Raw genomic sequence first — 23,553 nt, 5'->3', positions numbered from 1 at the left:
TTCAACTGCATCGGTGCCACCTATTTTAGTTTCCAGCTTTGATATCTTTTACTGAAAGTAAACAAGAAAGCAGGAATTGTGAGTGGAAGGTATTCATGCCCTGCCTCTGACAACTTTAGAATGGATTTTTGCAGTAGGGATTAATCACAGCTATAACCCAGCAGTCAGTTGGAGCCTTACACATAGTACAGTTGCAGTAAAGGTAAAGTCTTTTATTGTCTTTGCACTTTCATCTTCCTTCATTTTAACAGGAAATTGAAGAAATTGGTCCGTACATTAAAGGAAAAAGAAACGACACCAAAGGCGAGGGAGGAAGAGAAGCCACCTCAGCAGTGGAACCTGGACTATGCCCTGGCTCCCTTTGAAGGCCTCACTCCAGAATACATGGAGATGAGTGAGTATGCATACACACAGAGAAAAATGGCCTCACAGTCTGTAGCCTGAAAACTTATATAAGACACATAAGACGTTTACATTATGCTGCTTTCCAACAGATGTCACTGCAAAACTGTGCAGTGCTGTGAGTTGATGAACTCTGTATACTACAGTGGAATGCAGGGACATTTACAGGAAGGCAAGCAGAGACGAAAGACAGAAAATATTAAAAACAGGAGGCATTAGTTTTTAAAATAAGAACAATAGTATTTAGAATATTTATTTATAATAATGGCAAGGATTCCCACCCACCAGGAACTCCTGGTGGGAATTCCTGGACTCGTTCCTGGTGGGTGATGGGCTCCGCCAGGGCTGCCCTTTGTCTCCGGTTCTGTTCATAATTTTTATGGACAGGATTTCTAGGCGCAGCCAAGTGACGGAGGGCTTTCGCTTTGGTGGCCTCAGAATCTCATCTCTGATTTTTGCAGATGATGTGGTTCTGTTGGCTTCATCGGGTGAGGGCCTCCAGCTCGCACTGGAACGGTTCGCAGCCGAGTGTGAAGCAGCGGGAATGAGGATCAGCACCTCCAAATCTGAGGCCATGGTTCTCAGCCGGAAAAGGGTGGAGTGCCCACTCCGGGTCGGGGATGAGTTCCTGCCCCAAGTGGAGGAGTTCAAGTATCTCGGGGTCTTGTTCGCGAGTGATGGGAGAAGGGAGCCGGAGATCGACAGACGGATTGGGGCTGCAGCTGCAGTAATGCGGACGCTGCACCGGTCCGTCGTGGTGAAGAGGGAGCTGAGTGTAAAAGCGAAGCTCTCAATTTACCGGTCGATCTACGTCCCTACCCTCACCTATGGCCACGAGCTGTGGGTAGTGACCGAAAGAACGAGATCGCGGATACAAGTGGCAGAAATGAGCTTCCTCCGAAGGGTGGCTGGCCTCTCCCTTAGAGATAGGGTGAGAAGTTCGGCCATCCGGGAGGGGCTCAGAGTAGAGCAGCTGCTGCTCCACATCGAAAGGAGCCAGCTGAGGTGGTTCGGGCATCTGACAAGGATGCCCCCTGGGCGCCTCCTGGGTGAGGTGTTCCAGGCATGTCCCACCGGGAGGAGGCCCCGGGGCAGACCCAGGACACGCTGGAGAGATTATATCTCTCGGCTGGCCTGGGAACGCCTTGGTGTTCCCCCGGATAAGCTGGAGGAGGTGGCTGGGGAGAGGGAGGTCTGGGCCTCTTTGCTTAGGCTGCTGCCCCCGCGACCTGGCCCCGGATAAAGCGGATGAAGATGGATGGATGGATGGATGGATGGATGGATGGCAAGGATTCCAATAAACCACTGTAAGCTGGAGCTGCCCAACTTATCATTGCCTGACACCACTCCATGCTATTTACGCCATTTTAAATGTATAGGCTTGCCATCAGTGTTGAGTGTTTAAAATCACCTTGGATAAGCAACAACTTCTCAGTTCTTTGTATGGCATCTTAGACAGGTAAGATGCCATACTCCTCAGATACAGTATCGAGGATACTTGAGGGCGCATGAGAGTTTGGCCAACAAGTTTATGTGTTTTCTGGACTTGGACATGGCATTCGACCTTGTCCCTGGGGTGTCCTGTGGGAGGTGCTTCGGGAAGCGTGATACAGCTGTTGCAGGAGTTTAGTCCGCTGGCAATAAGTCGGACTCGTTTCCGGTGGGTGATGGGCTCTGCCAGAGCTGCCCTTTGTCACCGATTCTGTTCATAATTTTTAGGCGTAGCCAAGTGGCAAAAGGCTTCCACTTAGATGATCTCAGAATCTCATCCCTGTCTTTTTGCAGATGATGTAGTTCTGCTGGCTTCATCAGGTGATGGCCTCCAGCTCGCACTGGGTGACATGTTAGATATCAGTGAGGTTGCTGACTGGCAGCTTTGAACTCAGTGAAACCTTGTAAATGTTGTTTTTCACAATACGGCTGAATGCTATGCTTTACTGTGAACCCTGAGAGAACAGACTTCTTGTTTTATTGGATTTTAAATCATTTTGACCATGTTTTTCACTCTGTGGTACTGACAGGTTTTTGGTACCTGGTGGCGCTGTGATTAGGGCCTTTCTGTGTGGGGTTTTCTTGTTCAATCCGTGTCAGCGTGGCTTCTTTTCGGGTACTCCGGCTTCCTCCTGCAGCCCAAAGACATGCGGTTATTAGGGATAGGTTAACTGGTGATTCTAAATTGTTCATAGGCGTGAATGTGAGTGTGAATGGTTGTGTGTCTCTCTGTGTTAGCCCTGCAACAGGCTGACAATTTGTCTAGCATACTGTTACGAAATCAGTTTCACCCCGGTTCTTTTTATTCCTCGGGCATCCAGAGACTGCACCGGAACTCAGTAGTCATTTTCACAAAACCTTTATTCATCTTTATTCATCTTCATTTAAGCATGCATCTTCTAGAAGGGAAGACGTGCAAGGCCGGTGTCCCTCTGCAGATCTTCCACTCCTTTGTTTGTTACAGTCAGCTTTATAGAAGCGACCCTATCATAATACCCCCATGGTGTACTGCAAACTCTGTCTGTGTGTGTATGCACGAGCGCGTGAGTGCCTGTGTGTGTGCGCGTACTCGTATGTCTATGTGAGTGCACGTGAGTGAGTGTGCATGTAGGTGTGGGTGCATCATAACAGTCAAAGCACTGTGTGTGTGTCTCTGTTTGTGACTTCCTGCCGGTCATAAAAGTAATCTCCTCACCTGAACTACACCAAATTCCTCTACACAACAGAGAAAACAGAGTTAACATATTACAAACACTGAGACCCCCACCCAGGTCTCCCCTGGGCAATTTCCACTCAACATTAACTTCTCTTTGTCTTACTTTCACAGTTCAAAGTGGGTGGGCCTCCTAGAAATCTACTCCTAAATTCATGACACACTCAGGCCTTTATTGCCAGAGGTGTGGACTCGAGTCACATGACTTGGACTCGAGTCAGACTCGAGTCATTAATTTTATGACTTTAGACTTGACTTGAAAAAATGTTCTAAGACTTGTGACTTGACTTGGACTTTTACACCAATGACTTGGGACTTGAATTGGACTTGAACCGGTTTACTTGAAAAGACTTGATATTTTACCCCAAATATAAAATTTAACATGCATATTATATAGAGATTGAAAATGTGACGTCATTCACGGGTAGAACCGCAAAGGATTCTGGGAACTCGTGGCAAGCGGTACTAGCGCACGCAGGCTTTCAATTAAAATCAGTCACACAGCGATAAAAAGAAACACAAAAATGTCAAGAAGCTGTTGTATTATTAACTGCAATAGCCGGTCGCATGACAGCCACGGGAAGCCGACGGGTAAAGAGATCGGTTGTTATCGGATTACGTCGTTGAAGAGAAATTGTTCGAGCCATGTTTCCGAAGTAACAAAGACGCGACGGATGGCCTGGATTGCAGCCATTCAAAGACCAAATATAACGTCCCAGAACACTCCAGCTCACAGGTTAGTCTGCTCCAAGCATTTACACGAAGGTCAGTCTGCTGTTGTAGTTAATACGTCATTTTCATAACATAATTGGTGATATAGGTTACAAGCAAGTCTGGCGCTGAACAGAAATTGTCGCGCTATGCTCCTTTGTTTATTGTGCATAAATAGTGAATTGTCCTGACACAATATTGCGTTTCGCTTCTGTTATTATGGTACATTGACAAAAACATATACTTTTATTCACAGGATAAAACAGGTTTTTTGTATCACTAATTGCCCAGTACGATTACAGCATACAGTATTGTTGTCACTGCTACATTTCTGTGATGCTACCAGAAATTATTTCCACTGCTAATTAATTACCGTTGAGCTCAAAGGTCCTATTAATAAACGGTTAAGGAATGTGTATTTATGAAGACGATTTGTGAGAGTGGTAAACTTATGATACGTACGATGGTCTTTACTTTCTACACGGTGCATTTCAAGGTCCTGCACCCATCTGTCGGTAAACTGTACCTGGGCTTGTTGCAGTGACCGGAAGTTACTAAACTTCATGAGTGTATGCACTCACTCCAAGAGCCATATGATTATAAATATGCATATAAATATGCTACGATGAGATAGCTGACTTCATCTAACTAGCAAATGTTGTCCAGGCTACGTTGGTGATGCAGTTTTTTTTAATATGTATGATATTTTTGTCATGCGATTTTAAAGCTGGTCCTACAACCGCATCCAAGAATGACATGCAGCTTATCTCAGAACTGTCGGTGAAAATTATTCTAGGAGCTAGGTTTAATTGAGCTGCATTTTAAAGAGGTGCAATTTCACAATTTGTGTATATTTTCTAAGTTCACTATTTTGTCATGTGTTGAGAAAAACACAGATTTAAAAATTACATGGTCTAATATTTACATTTAGCATAACTGCAACATTATTTTTTCGTTTTTGTTTTTTTTTAAAGACTCGAAAGGACTTGAAATTCAAAGTTTCAGACTTGTGACTTGACTCGGACTTTTACACCAGTGACTTGAGACTCGACTCTGACTTGCCTGACATTACTTGAGACTTGACTTGAGACTTGAGGATAAAGACTTGAGACTTACTTGAGACTTGCAAAACAATGACTTGGTCCCACCTCTGTTTATTGCATCCAGGGCAGTGTCAGTGTCTCTACAATAATTCTACATCCTACCTAACACATTTCTAAACTCTCAAATAAGCTACGCATATCTTCAATACCCAGCCTGCTATAGGGCGAGTTGGATGAGAGGAAGAAGATGGATGGATGGATAGAGGAGCATTTGGACCCAGAAACTGTTACTTACTTCAAACTTAAGAAGCAGATTTAAAAATTTTTTGAAGCTCATTAGAAACAAAACAAAGCATTTTGTATCTCTCATCAAAAGGCACAGCTAAAACACAACAGCCAATACAGTGAGGATAACCTATGACAGGGGAGAGTAAATTCCATGCATCATGCCTGTTTTGCAAACAATGAAGCTAGTGATATTTTGACTAAATTTCATTTAAGCCCCTACATTTTTCTTTGATTGGTTGATTACATTTTTTTTGAGTCAGTCTAATTCAGAGTGAGCTTGTGAAACTGCCTCTTTCAAAAGGTTTTACTGAATAGATAAATGAACATACATTTGAACCCTAATTTTGTACAGAGAATAAAAGAAAACAAGAAACTGAGATACAATCAACAAACAAATGAAAGACGTGCACTGTTTGAAGGAGACATGCAGCGCTGGCCTCCATGCTGCACGGCTTGAGGTGTCTGATCATTTCCCCACTGCTGATAGAAGTCTAAGCGCTGCAGCAGTTTCACAAACATGCATCAACAAGCTTGACCTGTAAAAAAAAATTGGTGTTGATCTTCGTGAACCCATAAAATGGGCCGTGTTTTCCTTGGATATCAGTGCCATATAGAACTTGTGTAACAGTGTTTTCAAAGTGAAGTTTTCTTGGCAGAATTTGATGTTTGTGGGAACCTTACACTTGGTTTCTATTAAGAACATCAAAATGATGGTAGTTTTATACTGCTGTAAAGTAATCCAGGTCAAACTGGATGAAAACCTGGCGATTTTTATGTTTCTGCTGTGTTTTAGTTATTTCATGTGACATGAATAGAGTGAGGACGGGCGGAACAAGAAGACTGGGCTGTAGCTGTAGGGCACACAGAGGAATGTCAGAAATGTCTGACACACGCACTGTAGCGAGTGTGTGTGAATGGATAGTCTGGATTTGTGTTAACTCATTTTTTAATTTAATGTATGCGCGTCTTTCTTTGTGTGACTGGGTCGAACTCGTTAACCTCGGCTCAGGTAGATGTTGGGTTATTCTAAGCTTGCCCTTTAGCGCTCGCTGTGCCTCGGCCGTATTTTCTTCCTTTCCACTCATTGTCTCAGTGTAGTGTCTTGAGGTGAAGCCGTCAGTCTTCCGCTCGCTGGAAATCCCCGTTCCCACACTGCTAAAGTTCCAATGCTCTGACAGAAGTCCTGCACTGGCCGCAGTCAGGAATACTGCCTTGTGTTTCTCAGGTTTCCTTTCAGCATTCTTTACAAGCGGGTGAACTGATCATGAGACGACTTGTTAGACAATTTATTTCTCCAAACCCAGCCCCATTTTGCTTTGTCAAACCAATCAGACTGTAAGCCCACCTTGAGGTTATTGATGCTAATATCATATGAAAGCTTTTACAATACTAAGTGGAGAAAAATTTGTATCACAGCAAGATTTCAGTTGATGTCACAGCACATTTGCTCTAACAAATACTAGTCCAGTTCTACCCAGTGTCCAAATAAACTGCCTAACTGCCTTTATGGTCCTCAGCCAAAAATCCAGACTTTATACTACTTTCTAGATTACTGCTTCCACTCTGTGTGGTTAAAAAGAATGTATTCATCCATCTAAACCTATTGTTTTTAACTAACATCTATGGTTATACAAAACCTACACGGATATATTGATTATGATGTTTGACAAATTCAGATTAAATCCACCTGATTAAATATCTCAGTCACACAGCACACAGTGTAGATGCACACCCCCATTAACACTGCTTAATCATAAAAATGTCTCAGCTTGGCTGCTGCAGCAGAGGGTTTAACCATAAAAGGCATCTTCTGAACCACCAAAAAGCCCAGACAGACAGTGTGACTCTTGACCAGACAAATGACTGTTCACAAATGTCAATCCGAGGGTGTATTAGTGGCTACTGAAAAAATGTGCTTCCTGTGTTGTGGGTTTGATTTCCTTCTCATATTGCGTGAGATGTGGAAGAGCAGAAATACAATTGGAACCCAAAGTATTTGAGCAGTGGCGCTTCTTTGGTAGCTTGCCTATAGTGGATTTTAAACAATCAATATGTGATTGAATACTTAGATGCAAATTTTTTGAAGGTAGTTACCGCCTGAAGCCATCAGCATCACCAAATGTAATAGTTTAAATTTGAGATGCTCTTTCAGGCCTTTACTGCAGCTGCTTTCAGTTGCTGCTTGTTTGTGGGTCTCTCCGCCTTCAGTTTTACCTTCAGTCACCGAAGATTGCTGTCTTGGGTTGAGATCAGGTGACTGACTTGACCATTGAAGAATATCCCGTGTCTTTGCCTTGACAAACTCCTGGGTTTCTTTTGCAGTATGCTTTGGATCATTATCCATGTGCACTGGGAAGCACTATCTGATCCGTTTTGCAGCATTTTTGTGAATCTAAGCAGAGAGTGCAACTCTGTGCTCTTCATAATTTATCCTGTTACTTCTATCAGCAGTCACATCATTATTTAACACTATTGATGTGGTTCCAGTGGTTGCCATACGTGCCCATCCCATAACACTGCCTCCTCCATGTTTGACAGATGATGTTATGCACTTCAGAGCCGATTCTCTGCTTCTTTGTGCTCTTCTCTTAACATCATCAGTGGCACAAACCACTGGTCACATTGTTCTGTATTTTCATTCATACTGGCAATTGTAGACTTTGCCATTGTCACTTCTTTGAAAATGTTGGTTTGTTGATGTTGTGAAGTGTTTTTTCCTAATCAAGGAAATAATTCTGTCATTTTGCACTGCAGTCATCTTCTGTGGCTTGCTGAGCTGCCCCAGTGCATTCATTCTTTTTATGAAGCTACCAGATTGTGGAAACTTGATTGAAAGATAAAAACTGCTTGTCTGTCAATTGTGTGATTTCTTTTAAGCCTATGAAAATGGGAGACTTTGCATAAAAGCTGACGTAAACAGTTAGTCTAATGCTTTTGTTGAACCCTTTGAATTAAAGCTGAAAGTCTGCACTTGAATTACATCCTGATCATTTGATTTAAAACTCTGTGGTGGTGTACAGGGACAAAACTGCCAAAAACAAGCATCATCGTCCAAAAACCTGTCGACGTAACTGCAGCTTCACAAGGGTTAACTTGAAAACAGTTTTGAGGCAGATCCAGAGATTTTCAGTTAAACAACTTTTCTCTCCAAAGCAAAATGTGCCAAACACTGGGGCTTATGTTAGCATGTGACATAAACTTGAACGTTGTAAACATCTGATTTGTTTTACTTTTCAATGGTTCAATGTTCTTTGTGCCCTTGAGACATCATAAATTAAGTAATGTAAAATCATGAAATGAAACTTTCATGAGTCCCGTTTTTGTTTTGCATGAGGCTTTGGGAGCAGATGTATTGTTCATCTTTATACTTAGATCATCACATCATCTACATGTAGAATGGCCATTAATATCATCAGCAAAATTACAGTAGGAAGTATGGGATATATCAACAATTAACACGTAAGCAGTGTTTTTTTTTTAATTGGTAATTGTAAATATTGGTTTAAATATAGAACTTATTTATCTGAATACATGTAGACAAATTACCAAAAAACGTTTTAATGTCCTATATTATACATCCGATAGATGTAATAACTGTTTCTCTTTCTGCAGTCATCCAGTTTGGTTTCGTCTCTCTGTTCGTGGCTTCTTTCCCGCTGGCTCCTCTCTTTGCCCTGCTGAACAATATCATTGAGATCAGATTGGATGCCAAGAAGTTTGTTACAGAGCTGCGTAGGCCAGTCGCTGCACGAGCTAAAGACATTGGTAAGCTAATCTGACACTCAGTTTATGAATCGCCATTCTAAGCATCAACAAGATGCTACAACTCATCTTAAACCAGTCTGATTTGATTCTTTGAGTTAGCAGTGGCTTCAGGCAGTTTGGCTAATCTCACTAATACACAGACTGAAACCTCTCAGCTTGATTTCCAAGCATTTTTCACTGTACCCAGATACTTTTAAAGAGGTTTAATAAGCCCAAAAGCCACACTGTAAGGCAACCGATTCAATAACATTTTTCTAGGTAACTGATATCACCAGAATGATGGTTTGCCAGCGAAATAATTCACTTTGGATTATTAAAATAAGTAAATTCATAATCATCAGATGGATTATTTGTCTATGTGTAGCTAAGCTCTGGTCTATATGCAGATCACTTAAAAATTAGCTAACATTTGCATCACACTCAGTTATAAATATATCCTTTAAATACTTTATAGGTAAAGTTTAACTGACTGTCTCAGTCCCTATACAGTTTTATTACTGTACTTAATACAGACTTTCCTGTTTTTCCTGTTTATTCCCTTCAACTTATCCTTCTGTCTTTTTTGCTTCTCACCTTACAGGCATTTGGTACAATGTACTAAGTGGAATGGGCAAGTTCTCAGTCATTATAAATGTAAGTATAAACACAGTGTTCCACTCTTCCAGGTTTCTAAATTAGTAAATGAGGCAGATGCATGCAAAATAAAAACCTGAAGATAATTATTCTACAAATATTGTAGTAATATATGTGTTTTAATTACTTCACAAAACACCCAAACACTTAAACATTTATCACTGTTGGTGCAATTGGTAATCAATTTAAAGTCCTCTACAGCTCAGTTTATCTTGGGGAAAATGGTTGTATAGTATATATGTTGCATATACTGCATGGATCTTCCACTTCTTCATGTCTTTATAAGATTAAATGTTACCTGTTTTTAGAGACCGGAGACAGGAATGCACTAACAAAGTTGGCATAATGGTGCATTTCCAGACTTCTCTAACACAGATCTCTGTGCTGCTATAAGATAGGTGAAATTCAAAGTGCCTTAGAAATTATCAAATGAAAGAACAGAGAACAAGTGTAAAGTGCAAACGGGTCCAAACAGATCTCCTTTGAGCAGCACCTGGTGAGGAAATCCTCCTTTTAAAAGGAAGAAACCTTCAACAGAACTAGTCTCTGGATGGGCGGCCATATTTCTTGACTGATTAGTTAATAAGTAGTTAAATAATTGTTTATTATAGATTTTTAATAAAAAAAGATATTTGCAATTTTGGGGCAAATTTTACACGCAGGCATGGATAATGTGTGAAATACTCTTTTGGATCTGCTGATTAGACCTTTTGTCAATTTACAGAGTTGTATCTGAAATACATAAATATGCAATGTTTGTGGAGGGGAGGGGGAAGGGGGGTCAGGAAGGTTCTGCTTTGCATTTGTCTCTGGCCAGTGAGCTAAAGCCCATCTACCGGTAGTTTACTTTTAATACTAAACAGATTTGTGGCAGATCCAAAAACAAGCAGCAGGAGTTTTTAATGTAATCTAGATCTGAGGGATTGGACACACACTGTGGACCGTGGCTGCTGGGGCTCTGTGGGTCTTCTCAGCCTGGCTGGGGGGCTTCTTTGCCTCTCTCCTGCTGTGTGCCCAGCCGGAGGCTGCAGTCCGTGACCGGCTCCCGGTGCAGACGGCTCCCTGTGATAGCGTTTCCTCACCTGGCTCATGTCTGTCCAGCCCAATTTTACTTTTTAAGTGTGTGTGTGTGTGTGTGTGTGTGTGGGGGGGGGGGGTGGTATGTATCCATGATTGTTTATATTAATGAGAGTGTGGGGAGTGAGTTGGAGGGCAGGGTGGGGTGGGCTGCTTTTAACCATGTAAAGCACTTTGTGCTACATTGCTGTATGAAAAGTGCTTTATAAATAAAGATTGATTGATTGACCAGGAGCTTCACAACAATAACAGATGTGTATCTATCAGTTCTACTGACTTTAATGTTCCTTAAACTCAAATGTATATTAAACAAATGCACAGTTTACCAGATTTTTGCTCTTTGTAACCCCTGTCCCTCCTCTCACTGAAAAGAACAAGCATCAGTCTGAGGTTTTCTGTCCTTTACAGCTACAGATAGTTTGGCTTTGAGTAATAGCTGATCGTATTCTGATTTGATTCTGGTCTTACAGTAGCTTAATAAGCTACATTCTTCACTGTGAGAATGTTTCCTTAAAAATCAAATTGTTTGCATATATAAAAAGTGAAGGAAGAAATGTGAACAGCATAAAACATGATTCAGTTTTTATACTTTTCTATATCACTGGTCCTGACAGACAGACTGTTTCACTCTTTCTGTTTTGATCTCTTTGTCTTTCTGTCTATAGGCCTTTGTGATCTCCTTTACGTCCGACTTCATCCCTAGGCTCGTTTACGAGTACATGTACAGTCCGACGGGCACCATGCACGGCTTCATTGACCACACGCTGTCCTACTTCAACGTGTCCGATTTAAAACCTGGCACAGCACCACAGAACTCTGAGCTTGGAAACATAACTTTATGCCGGTAAAACACACACCCATGCTCACGAAGTATATTTGTAGCAATTACGTTTTGCTCACATTTCTGTGGGACGAGCACTTCTGTATTCAGCAAATAGCCAGTCAACATGGGAATACCTATTCAACTTGTTTATTCACTTGTCATACATGGACAAACGCTGTGCGTTTGGCCTTGTTGCTTTTGTTCCCTCAACTGCCAGTGAAGTATTTGGTGAGCATTCAAGAAAACATTCAGGCCAATTCATCTATTTTTACATCTGAGGAATTTAATTTGGGGAAGGATAAAACAGCATTTCTGTGTTTTGTCATAACTTATAATTTTGGCCTTTGCAGAAACATGCAAACAGTGTCTCTATTAACAAGGATTCACTCAGATTATTATGTATAAATTAAGGTTAATGGCCCTTTAATCTTGACTAAAGAATGTTTGTTTCATGGAGTTGAAATCTTCTCTTTATATCTGAACTTGTATTTGAGTTTAGGAACTTTATTTAGTGCTTTGAACGTTTATCACTGGTCTCAAAAATGTTTCTGTGATAAATTTAGTTAAACGTTGCTAATTTTGAAAATCATTACAAGTTTGGATTGCTTAAGAGTGTTTTGTTTTGGGTACAACAAACACTTTTTAATGCTCAACCTGAAGGCCTGTTCTGCATCTAATATTAAACTCCAATCTGAGGGAGGGACAGCTGATTTATTGATTTTTTTTTTTTTTTTTTCACTTGATTTTTCTTGAGTTGGGTTGTGCTACAGGGCTAAGGGCTGCAGTTGAATGAACCAAAAACCTTTTGTAGTCGTCACTATCATACCAAATATTGATGTATTAATATTTTGTGCTAGCTACAAATGTGAAACACTCAATTAAACGGCGAGGAACTAAGTTCTTGATTAAGACGCACCATCGCACCCTCATGCAAACTGTAATGCCACTTTGAATGTGGAAACAACAAGAATGGATTGGAAAGGCATTATTGCAAAATGCACAATTGTATCTTTTATGCATTTTCACTCATTCCACTGGTAAGCATCTCTTTCATAATATCAATATAAAGCTTTGCAGAGGAAAAGGTCATGGATGCCAGCGCCCACAGACAACTGAGGCCGACCTGCTGTTACATAAGATGGCAAAGAATTACTATGCGAGAATGCAGTCTTTGTACCACTGTAGGCTGATATGTCACATCGCAAGAATGACCAGATAGTGTTCGCCTTGAACGTTTCATAGGCGTGAAATTGGCTGCAGGATGTTCCAGGAAGATTTTGTGTGTCTGCAGTGAGCAGAGCTGTGTAGTCATGTATAGACTGTATCTAGACAGTGCTGCTGATGTGGGCAGTGCCTCTGGGCTCAGGGCAAATGATTCAGCTCTGAATTTCAGATTCTCCAGACAATGGTTGCCTTTTTTTTTTCCTCCTTCTTCTTTCTGGCCCAGTTAATTTGGGGTTCTGGACATATGGATGAATGCATGCAATAGTCAAGATGAATGGATGGATAATAACTATCCATCCATTCAGAGGATGCAGAGATGAGGGGAGATATCATTGAACTGATGATCAGATAATAATACAAAGGAATGCTTTTTAAGACAGTAAGGAAACTGTTGAAATGGAAAGATATAGAAATACCAGTGAGGAAATGAATGAATGAAGGCAGGGGGGTGGTGCTGCATATGGATGGGTGGATAAATAGATGGATGGTGTGACAGAAGCTACCCACCAAGGTTTTACATTTTTAATAAAATTTTAAAAACAGCAGTGTGAGGAAGTTGAAGATTCTGCATCAGTGAGCAGAGCATGACTGTACATCTCCGCAGTCCTTTTTGTCCTACAGTGTTGTCGGTGTCATCAAAATTCTGAATGTGAAACAAAGAGTTAAACATTTTAAGACTATGTCAAGAAAAGGACATTTTCCTTTTCTATTTTCCATTTTTGATGATGTTGTGATGCTGATGTTAGCTGTTTTGTGTAAATTTATATGAAAATAGCAGTAACAGTGTATCTGGTTAAAACTTTAAACAAATAATTTTTATATTATTATATCTTTTTAGTGTATAGCTATTTCAAAACTGTTTATTTAAGGAGATGAAATTTGAAGTGTGGGATGTTGAGTAGCCCCTGGCGTAGAGTAAAAGCTCACTTTTAAAACAAAACAAAAAAATCAGTTTTAAAACAGATTTGGAGTGGCTGTACCTCCTCTTATATCACATCTTTGACCTTTGACCTCCATGTGTCTGACATCTACTGATATAAGTTGGTTATAATAAAATTATATTTAGCTTGAAAGTGTAGATTTCGAGTGATTTACAGAAAACAAGGAACCTACCATTATAGATGGAAATGTATTGAAAATCATAATCTTAGAGGAAAACTGTTAAAATTGCCATTTAGGTATATACCTGCTTTATATCAAGACAGTACTCACTCCTGAGCTGACGGGAAGTTGGCTTTGCTAACAGGCTTATCAGCAGGAAGTCAATTGAGGGTTAAGCGGTTATGCAATGGATTATCAAATAATTTGTAAGGAGAGGTTTCCTCTCAGCATTAGGAGAAAATATTCTTTATTTTCAGTGCTTGGTTTAGTAATTCAATTCAATTCAATTTTATTTATATAGCGCCAAATCACAACAGCAGTCGCCTCAAGATGCTTTATATTGTACAGTAGATCGTACAATAATAGATACAGAGAAATCCCAACAATCATATGACCCCCTATGAGCAAGCACTTTGGCGACAGTGGGAAGGAAAAACTCCCTTTTAACAGGAAGAAACCTCCGGCAGAAGCAGGCTCAGGGAGGGGCGGCCATCTGCTGCGACCGGTTGGGATGAGAGAAGGAAGACAGGATAAAAGAAATGCTGTGGAAGAGAGACAGAGGTTAATAACAGATATGATTCAATGCAGAGAGGTCTATTAACACATAGTGAGTGAGAAAGGTGACTGGAAAGGAAAAACTCAATGCATCATGGGAGTTTTAAGGAGTTATTAGGACATCGTGATAATAATGAATTGCAGTGGTCCAGCCTGGAAGTAATAAATGCATGAACTAGTTTTTCAGCGTCACTCTGAGACAGGATATTTCTAATTTTAGATAGATATGATACAAACCACTGCAGTGCATTACCTGTAATACCTACAGCATGCTTTAATCACTCTAATAGAATATTATGGTCAACTGTATCGAACGCTGCACTGAGGTCTAGCAGGACAAGCACAGAGACGAGTCCACTGTCAGAGGCCATAAGAAGATCATTTGTAACCTTCACTAAAGCTGTTTCTGTGCTCTGATGAGCTCTGAAACCTGACTGAAACTTTAATATATTGCCTCTGTATTAGTTTGCCATTACAGTATATTAATATTGTATTTGAGCAAATATTTGAAAATAAACTGGAATTACAGCAAAAACAAAAATGTCACAAGTGAAATGTTGAACAAGAATTCTAAAGCTGCTTAAACTAATGTCTGTTAAGTCAAGAATTTATGAAACAATAATTTAAAAACTTACTTTTTCAGGTTGGAGAGTATGGGTAATAGGGTTGTGACAAACATAGCACAGTAAAAAAAAAAAACCTTGAAACTTATAGGGAACAGGTCAGGAGAAAGGTACAGTAGTGAGTGTGTACAGTAATCTGTAAAACATAGTGGAACACTGTCATGGATTGGCCTCCCCAGAGCCCAGACCTACAACATTACTGAAGCAGTGTGGGATAATTTTGACAGAACAGAACAAAAGTCAGTCGAAATCCAAAAAGCTTTGGAATGTCATTCAAGAAGCCTCTTAAAGACCGCTACCAACAGACTGCTACTTTTAGCTACTCCCTTATGTATAAGGAGTTACTACAGCTCTATGTATGATTTGGGAGTTTTATTTTGCCAGATGCCCTTCCTGAAGACTACTTGAAGAAATTACAGGAAAAGAATGACATGAAAAGTTTCTTAAAGAGTTCAGGCTGTGTTGAAGAACATTTGATTTGGTTTTCTGTCAGTTTATTATGTTCTTTGTGACGTAATACCAGACTGATTTGGCTACATCACGGCAACACCGAAGGTGGTCATATAAAATATTGACTTTACATTTTTTATTATTATTATTTTTTTGAATTGTACAACTGTGGTTTTGCCTTATGTTTTGTATTTCCATGTATGTTTGCACATTTAACTGAATCACATTTTCCTAGTGAAATATAAAGAGATGGGGACTGGCTCAAGACTTATATTACTGTACGCTGATTGCATTGATCCACATATAGTGTAAAGTTTAATACAGTATATACTGCCATTTGCCAGCATTAAATAATCCTCCATGTTTTTAGTTTGAAATGAAACGTGACCTCATTGGAAAAACAACATAAAATTTTGTGCCCCCAAAGTCTGCCCTCCAAAAGATTGCATCCGGCTCCATTTTCCTGCCTAGAGCGATCTAGAGACAATGAATAAACTGCACAAGGGTTAAAGGGGTTTGGGGCAAATGTGGGGTGATGCCAAACCTACCAAATGGATCCAATATGAAGCTCATATGTTCGTACAACAAACAGGATGATAGCTAACAGCTACCATGTTGCGTAACACAGGTTTACTGTGTATTTATTTATTTATTTATTTATTTATAGATGGGAATGACCCAGACGAACACGCTCGTCTCACATAGTAACCCTAATCTTATTGAGAGGTCTTCTGAAAGAATATTGAGTTAAATGCTTCAGTGCTGCAGAGCTCCACTATTTTAACCAAACATGGAGCTTTGAGAAAACACATGCGTGCACACACACAAGAACAGAGAGAAAAATCATCTTTGATAGCACAACTGTATTTGTGATTCCACCTAAGAAGTGTTAAGTGAATTAAACTGACAGAGACTGGTCTTATTTTATTTTTATTTCATTTTTTTTTTTATATTTCAAGATGACCTAAAACAAAATGTTGCAAAAATATTACTGAGAGACTGAGAGACAGATGACTAGATCAAAGGAAAAAGAAAGGGAAAGAAGACTGACTCTCACGGACAGCATTCCTCACTCATGACTGTATAAGGAGAAGGAGTCAGGCATCATAAGACCATGCTAACACACACACACTGGCCCTCCCCTCCCTCTCTGTTATTTCTATACTGTTAGTCAAGTGCTTAGTGAGGCAGCTCATTCAGTCCCTTTAATTTATTTTGACTTCAGAGGAATTTTTTCATGACAGTGTGTGGAATTGACTTTTGTTGTGCAGTCATTTTAATGTAAAACTTTGATGTGAGACATCCTGTTTGCGTGACGTGTTAAACTGCCCTGCAGTTCGAGCTTCCTGCATTTCTTTTCTGTTATGCTTTTGTTTTGCTTCTTGGGGTGTGCAGTTTTAAATACATCTATGTAAAATATAAGGAATATAGTTTTCAGGTTCAAGCTCTGTCATGATTTGCGGGTTTATTTGAGCCAGTGTTGTTGGGGATCTTCCAGAACTGATCGAGTTATAAATGCAGGAAAGAAATGACTGACTTTCTGACTTTCATGCTCAAAAGAATATTACAATCTCTGTAATTTCTGTGAAGGCTCTCAGTCATCCAGGTCATTGTAGTCTAAAGAGCTTGGAAAGAAAAGCGTCTGGACTTCTTTAAGTTGCTTGAAGACGTTTCACCTCTCATCCGAGAAGCTTCTTCAGTTCTAAGGGTCAAATGGTGGAGAGTCCCAGAATCTCTGTAATCATGTTTCCATAAATTGCTGCAGAAGTGAGAGAGGACCTTTGCACCACACTTGATCCAAGCATAGTGCAAGCAGTTAAAGTTTGAGTACTTGATTGAAAATCGTTCTTTGGTTGTGCTTTTCATAACATTTTAAGTCTCCACTAAAGTACATTTTTAAGTACGGAGTAAATGTTGCTTTTTAACCTGATTTTGAGTGTCTCCATGTCTTAAATGTGCACTGATTCAACCTAATGTTGAATAGATGTCTACTGTCTATAGCTACAGCTCCACATAAAGCCAGTCTTTGTCTCCACACTCTTCTGTACATTTAGTGGTTTCAGACGACGCGTTTTCTGCCTAAAGATGTGCTTGAGGTTAACAATAAGAGGGACTGTCTCCTAGTTCTTGGCTTCAAAGGAATGCTCTATGTTGTACTTTGCATCCCACAGGAAAATGCAGCCTCTTTTACAATAGCTGTGAAAACGGAGGCCAAAAGCAGTGTAACATAAAGCCAAGTGTCATTCTCTACATATTTGTAGAAGGTTGGTTGATGGTCAGATTAGTAACCTGCTGCTGAACTCTGGTGAGCTTCAACGTTTCAGATGTTTACAGGTTAAGGCTGTTCAATGCTTTTACTGGCATTTTAGTGATATTTCATAACATCTCATAATGCTGCAGGTTGCAAAGGTCTCTCAGCCAGTTCCATAACATGCATAGTAGTATTGTTATTTGGAGTTTCAATACCCACAATTTTACTAAATGTGTTTAGATGGAGGTATTTTAACCCACAGTTATTGCTCATTGCCTTTCTTTTGAAAATGCTTTTTTTTAAAATCCTAAAGTAGGATGTAAAGAGGGTGCAACCTTCATTAAGGAGCGAGTGAATTTAAGGAACTTGGAAATCTAAATAATCTTGGCTGTGCTGAAGTTGGATCATCTAGACTGTTAGTTTATGTATGCAGTAGCTCAAATCAGATGCCTGTCCACAAATGCTTTTATTTTCTTGGGAATTTTTTTTTTTTTGTCCGTTTCACTTATTTTATTTTAAGAGAGAGTGGGTGGAAAATTGCCAACAAACCACTGAGGTTTTCTCCAACACTCACTCAGCAGGGTCTCTTTGATTTCATAATACTGCTGAATCTCAAACAGTCCAGTTGCAACTTGACATTTGTTTTCTAATCCTCTCTGGTTGCATTTTAGCCAACAGATACAGAAGCAGCAGCAGCTCTGGTACCTGAATGTACCAGCTGTACCAACTATATTATTCATGTCTTTCTTCCAGCAGCAAATAACTCACATTTTTTCTCCAGTGTTAACAAACCGCTTTTTTTTTTTTTTTTTTTAAAGTTAAAGATATAATGAATGAATAATGAATAATGAACCAACTGTGCTTTATTTATTTATTTTTTTTAATTTCACGTGTTCACTCCTCACCTTCTTTTACCCTTGAACTGAATTTGGACGACATCTTTCTGTGATGATTAAAACAGACTGAAACAATTTCTGTATCACATCTGGTATTGCTGATCCTGTGGGGACCGCAATCTAATTACTCAAGATTTGGGGAACGACAAATCCCCATAATCTCAGTTTGTGCTTTTTAGTATGATTGGTAAGGGTTTGGGTGAGGATAGTAGTAGTTATGGTTAAGTGAAGTTTCCAGGTATAATGTCAAAGTGTGAAGTGGTGGTAAAATGGCTCTACCCTGTCTACCTTTTTGTTGTGCACTTGGCTGTTATTCTTAGTCCTTGTTATCTTATTCTGCCTCTGTCCTTATTTGGAGCATGTAGACAGTTTGTACAACATGTGGTTTGAGTTTCCCCATGTTTGTTTTGAAGGTACAATAAAGAGTGTTTACTACAAGGACAACAAATGAAAGGAATCCTGATAAAGTTTATTGCACTTTAAGTTTCTCGACTGAGCCAAGGAGCTATATGTTTTGATTAGGCAAAGTCTCAGCTAGATAAAGATGCTGTAAATCAGTTTAATCTTAGGTTTGCCTCATATTCTCAAACTCTGGACTCGTAGATATTCTTGTCTCCATGGGTGTTTTATTTTATTTTATTTTTTTTTGTTCTAGGTATAAAGACTACAGGGAACCCCCATGGTCTCCAGACGCGTACCAGTTCTCTAAACAGTACTGGTGTGTCCTGGCTGCAAGGCTCGCCTTCGTCATTCTGTTCCAGGTGCAATTTCAGTGTATTACTCAGTTTCTGTTTTTTTCTTTTTTTTAAATCCTGTCTGCATTTGCAGCGATGCATATAAAAGAAACGTGTGTGTGTGTGTGTGTGTGTGTGTGTGTGTGGGGGGGGGGGGGGTTTGGCCAGTCATTCCAAACTGAGTGGATCACACTCTGCTCTCATTATGGTCAGGAAAACAACCAGATGCTTCATGTTTCTCAAATGTCCTTGGACAAGTTGTTAAAGTTTCATTCTTTATTTCTGTTAAGAAATAATCATGACCAGAATTCAGGTACTATACAGTTGCTCTTAAACTTTTGGTTCAATAGTTGTTTTGTGATGTGAATGGAACAGTGAGAAATCATTTTTAGTTTTACCCACTTATGTCCTTTATCTGTGATTGCTGCAATTTCCACTAAAAATCCTACTCCCATAAATAGTTGCATTAGTAAAACTATCTGAAATAGATGTAAAATTGTTGTCCTGAATAAACTCTCATACGGCATCAGAATGTAATCAAACTGTTTGTCAGAGGGAAATTGTAATTTTTACGACCCTTGAGCATAACAACAGAAAAAACAGCAGTGCTCACAGACTGAAAAGTTTGGGAAATCCTCAACAACTCACTTCAGTATTGCTGTCATCGGTCAGAAGTGAGCTTCTCTCACTCATTGGTCCATGTTGGACTCTTCAGAATGTTTCACCCAGCACTGACAGCTCCGGTTAACAATAGAGTGACGGCCTGCGCAGATAGGGGAAAAAGTCCGGAGTCACTTTGGTATCTGAGTAATAATAATAATAATAATAATAATGGATTGGATTTATATAGCGCTTTTCAAGGCACCCAAAGCGCTTTACAATGCCACTATTCATTCACTCTCACACACTGGTGGAGGCAAGCTACGGTTGTAGCCACAGCTGCCCTGGGGCAGACTGACAGAAGCGAGGCTGCCATATCGCGCCATCGGCCCCTCTGGCCAACACCAGTAGGCAAGTAGGGTAAAGTGTCTTGCCCAAGGACACAACGACCAGGACAGAGAGCCCGGGGATCGAACCGGCGACCTTCCGGTTACAGATACGCAGAGTACACACACTACCAGTGTTGGTCAAGTTAATCAGTAACTAATTACTAATTACTTCCCCAAAAGTAATCCCATTACTTTACTGATTACTTATTTTCAAAAGTAATTAGTTACTTAGTTACTTTTAAAAACATGATTTACAACCTGAATAGGTGATAAAGCAATAGATCTTTCAGCCCAGCTCTACTTTCTGCCTAATCCATCATATAAAATGTAATCAAATGGAAAAAGTCTCTTTTTAAAATTTGTTTTTATTAGTTTTAATCTTTATGACTTGACTTTATGCATCAAGAAAACATTAAATTATATGCAACATTCTCTGACTGGAAGAAATTTGTTTAACATCTAAACCTATTTTCTGCACATTCCTGCACATAAAATAAAATATTTTTTTGTGTTTACACTCAGTTTTTCAATAGATGCAAGTAAAACACAGCAGAAAATAAATAAAATCAAAGACTCAGCGGTCCTGTTGCTCTATTTTCACCTGTATAGCAGGAGTGGGGCAGGCAGAGGTTTGCCCTGGTGCAGGTGTGCCGCAGCGGTCAGTGGAAGTTTGTCTGTGAATTTCCCATTACGTCGTAGCATACTCGGTGCGTACTCGGTACTTGCTTGGAAGTTTAGGGGTTTTTTTGCTGTAAAAAGAAGTTTTCTTCCCACGCAGTGAACAGTGGACGCTAATGTTTTTGTCACTTTTTTGTCACATTTTTACTTTGAGCTTAAGTTTTTAAGCTCAAAGTAAGGTCAGTACTTCCACACTTTAAAAGCTGCACGGGCATACTCTCTCCCGCACTCGATATATGCCACGAACGTCGCGCTCGCTTACATCATTGTCATGAGACACTCACAAAAAAAATTACAGTTTTAGTAACGCAGTGTGCTTACCGGAAAGTAACGGTAATCTAATTACCTTTTTTTGCAATAGTAATCCCTTACTTTACTCGTTACTTGAAAAAAGTAATCGGATTACAGTAATGCATTACTGCCCATCTCTGCTCACTACAGATGAATGCAATCTTCAATCTACTGACGTGTTGCGGTGAAAAATTTACAGACTGTACCTTCTCGTTCTCATCACTTGAACTGGTTTGTCTTTGATTTGAGCAAAGACCTCAAAGTTGCACAAAGGCAAACATCAGCTTCTGCATTAAACTGGTCCAAATTGCTATCAGGGATCATCACTGATCAGCTGGTTCTCAGGTATAACCCAGTGGACAATTGTAATAGTGCCAGGATCCATTATTTCAACTTTGGCGTGTTACGCTAGCCGCGTATATATTTTTGACATAATGGCTCAGTGACATTGATATGGTTGATATACAGTATGTCACTGTCACAGTTATCATCAATCGCACTTGTTTCCACATGCATCAGTCTTTCTATCACTTATATTCCCACTTTTCTCCTATTCTTCAAGAACCTGGTGATGTTCCTCAGCCTCGTGGTTGCCTGGGTGATTCCTGATGTTCCCAAAACCATAGTGGAGCAGCTCAAAAGGGAAAAGAAGCTCCTGGTCGATGTCTTTTTACAGGAGGAGAAGGAGAAATTACAACTCATCCAGCGGCTGTTTGCCAAGGATGCCACCCTCCACCCCAGCGGCAACACGCTCCCCCCAGGGCAGGATCTGCCGATCCCGGGTCGCTACAGTACTTTACCATCGGGGCCCACAGCTGGAGAGGACCGAGGAGGAGGAGGGCCAAGGGCAAGATGCAGGGCAGCCAGTTTCAGCCAGTTCAACAGGAATATTGCCTCTTCGCCCATGAAGGAAAACGAGAATTCAAAACACACAGCGGTGTGAGATGAAACACACGTTACGGGGGTGCTTCAGCTGGTTCTATGGATTGTCACTTGGGTGACTCGGTCCATGTATGTCTTTTCTGTGTCTTTTGTGTCCCGGTATGTGTGGCTTACCTTTTGAACATAAATTTTAAATTCACTGATATGTGAGTGGTTGACTCTGCAATGTTCACATTGATTGACTAAATGGGTGTGAGCGTGTGTGTGTATGTATGTGTTGTTCCTACTCTCACTGACTGTTTACCTGACAGAGTTGTCGTTTTTACTTTTTGGTCAAAATAGTGAGGCATACTAGCTTCATAGCGTAGAGAAGCAATAATCATCATGTTAGGTTAAACAACTAAATGTTGCAGGAACCTGGAAGAGACTGGAGATGAAGAGAGGACTATGAACTAATGGGTAGTCTTAATAAGCATTTAACCAACATGATTAAACTGACAGACATTGTGGCTCCTCATTAGGGCTGTCAATAGTTTCCTGCTTTATGTGCTTATGCTATTCATGTATTTTTGTTTACAGAATTTGTAGCAGTTGAAAAATACCACATTTTCTGTACTCTTCTCTTTAGAATTCAGGAATACACTTTGAACCCCTTTTTTCAGAATTCACTAAAATTGCCACTAAAGATTGAGCTGCTGGTCATTGTTTCTCTTTACCTTACCCTGAGTTTGAAATGATGGAAAAATGCTAATGTGACAAACCATGTTTATGGCACTCATTTCAGTTGAAGCTGTCGTGACAACTTTCAGCTGACTGTTGAATGACTTTAATAACTTGTGAATGCAAAGGAAAAGCCATCTCTTTTATAGACTGAGTCAGGTGAAAATGATCACACTGTGTCTTATTGACAGCGAAACAAAAGGCATTAGCTGTCCTTTATTATGAAACACCTGACAGTGTACCTTGACATTCCTTCAGGTAAGTAATCAATCTGAGCCCGTTCTGCTTAAACAGAAGACCTTAACATGGACTCAACATGCCCATTTAGTGGAAATCTGCATCTTCACACACACACAGATTTCTTTGATTGCGGTTAAATCACGTTTTTTTTTTTTTTATTAGCTTGTTAGCTAGCCAATATGTAAAATGTTAACCCTAAGGTTCCCGTATTATGAAGGCAGTTCCATTCTCAATGAGTTACATGCAATGGGAACTTATTTTGTAATTTATGCAGCAGACCTAATTTGCTGCGGCGCAGATTATACTCTAGATTAAATATGAACACGTAAGAAATCACTGCCTGCTGACCAATCAGTTCTCTGGAAAATAATACCTGACTTTGGCAGGGAACTGTTTTACAAAAGTTACTCCTTTGAAAACGGGGCGCCCATTTGTCTTTGTAGATCTAATATCAAATTGGCGCGTACCCTTGA

At 40.0% G+C, this 23,553-nt stretch overlaps 1 protein-coding gene across 3 annotated transcripts in view; it reads left to right on the top strand.

The window, feature by feature from the left end:
• Positions 1-22,471, top strand: part of ano2b (anoctamin 2b) — a 63,911-nt gene extending 41,440 nt beyond the window's left edge. For all 3 annotated transcript variants that reach the window (XM_085386716.1, XM_085386715.1, XM_085386717.1), the window contains 6 exons: positions 252-394; positions 8,761-8,913; positions 9,494-9,546; positions 11,289-11,467; positions 19,202-19,307; positions 21,801-22,471. In XM_085386716.1, the coding sequence (XP_085242842.1) occupies positions 252-394; positions 8,761-8,913; positions 9,494-9,546; positions 11,289-11,467; positions 19,202-19,307; positions 21,801-22,181 (1,015 nt within the window). In that variant the 3' untranslated portion in view covers positions 22,182-22,471. The remainder of the gene's footprint in view (positions 1-251; positions 395-8,760; positions 8,914-9,493; positions 9,547-11,288; positions 11,468-19,201; positions 19,308-21,800) is intronic.
• Positions 22,472-23,553: the final 1,082 nt, after the last annotated feature.

This window comes from Rhamphochromis longiceps, linkage group LG17 (genome assembly GCF_057381845.1).
Source record: "Rhamphochromis longiceps isolate RC_006_pf linkage group LG17, R_longiceps_female_GT1.1, whole genome shotgun sequence".
NCBI classification, from domain to species: domain Eukaryota; kingdom Metazoa; phylum Chordata; class Actinopteri; order Cichliformes; family Cichlidae; genus Rhamphochromis; species Rhamphochromis longiceps.
Note: the sequence above shows the minus strand (reverse complement) of the source record. Positions and strands in the feature narration are given on the sequence as shown.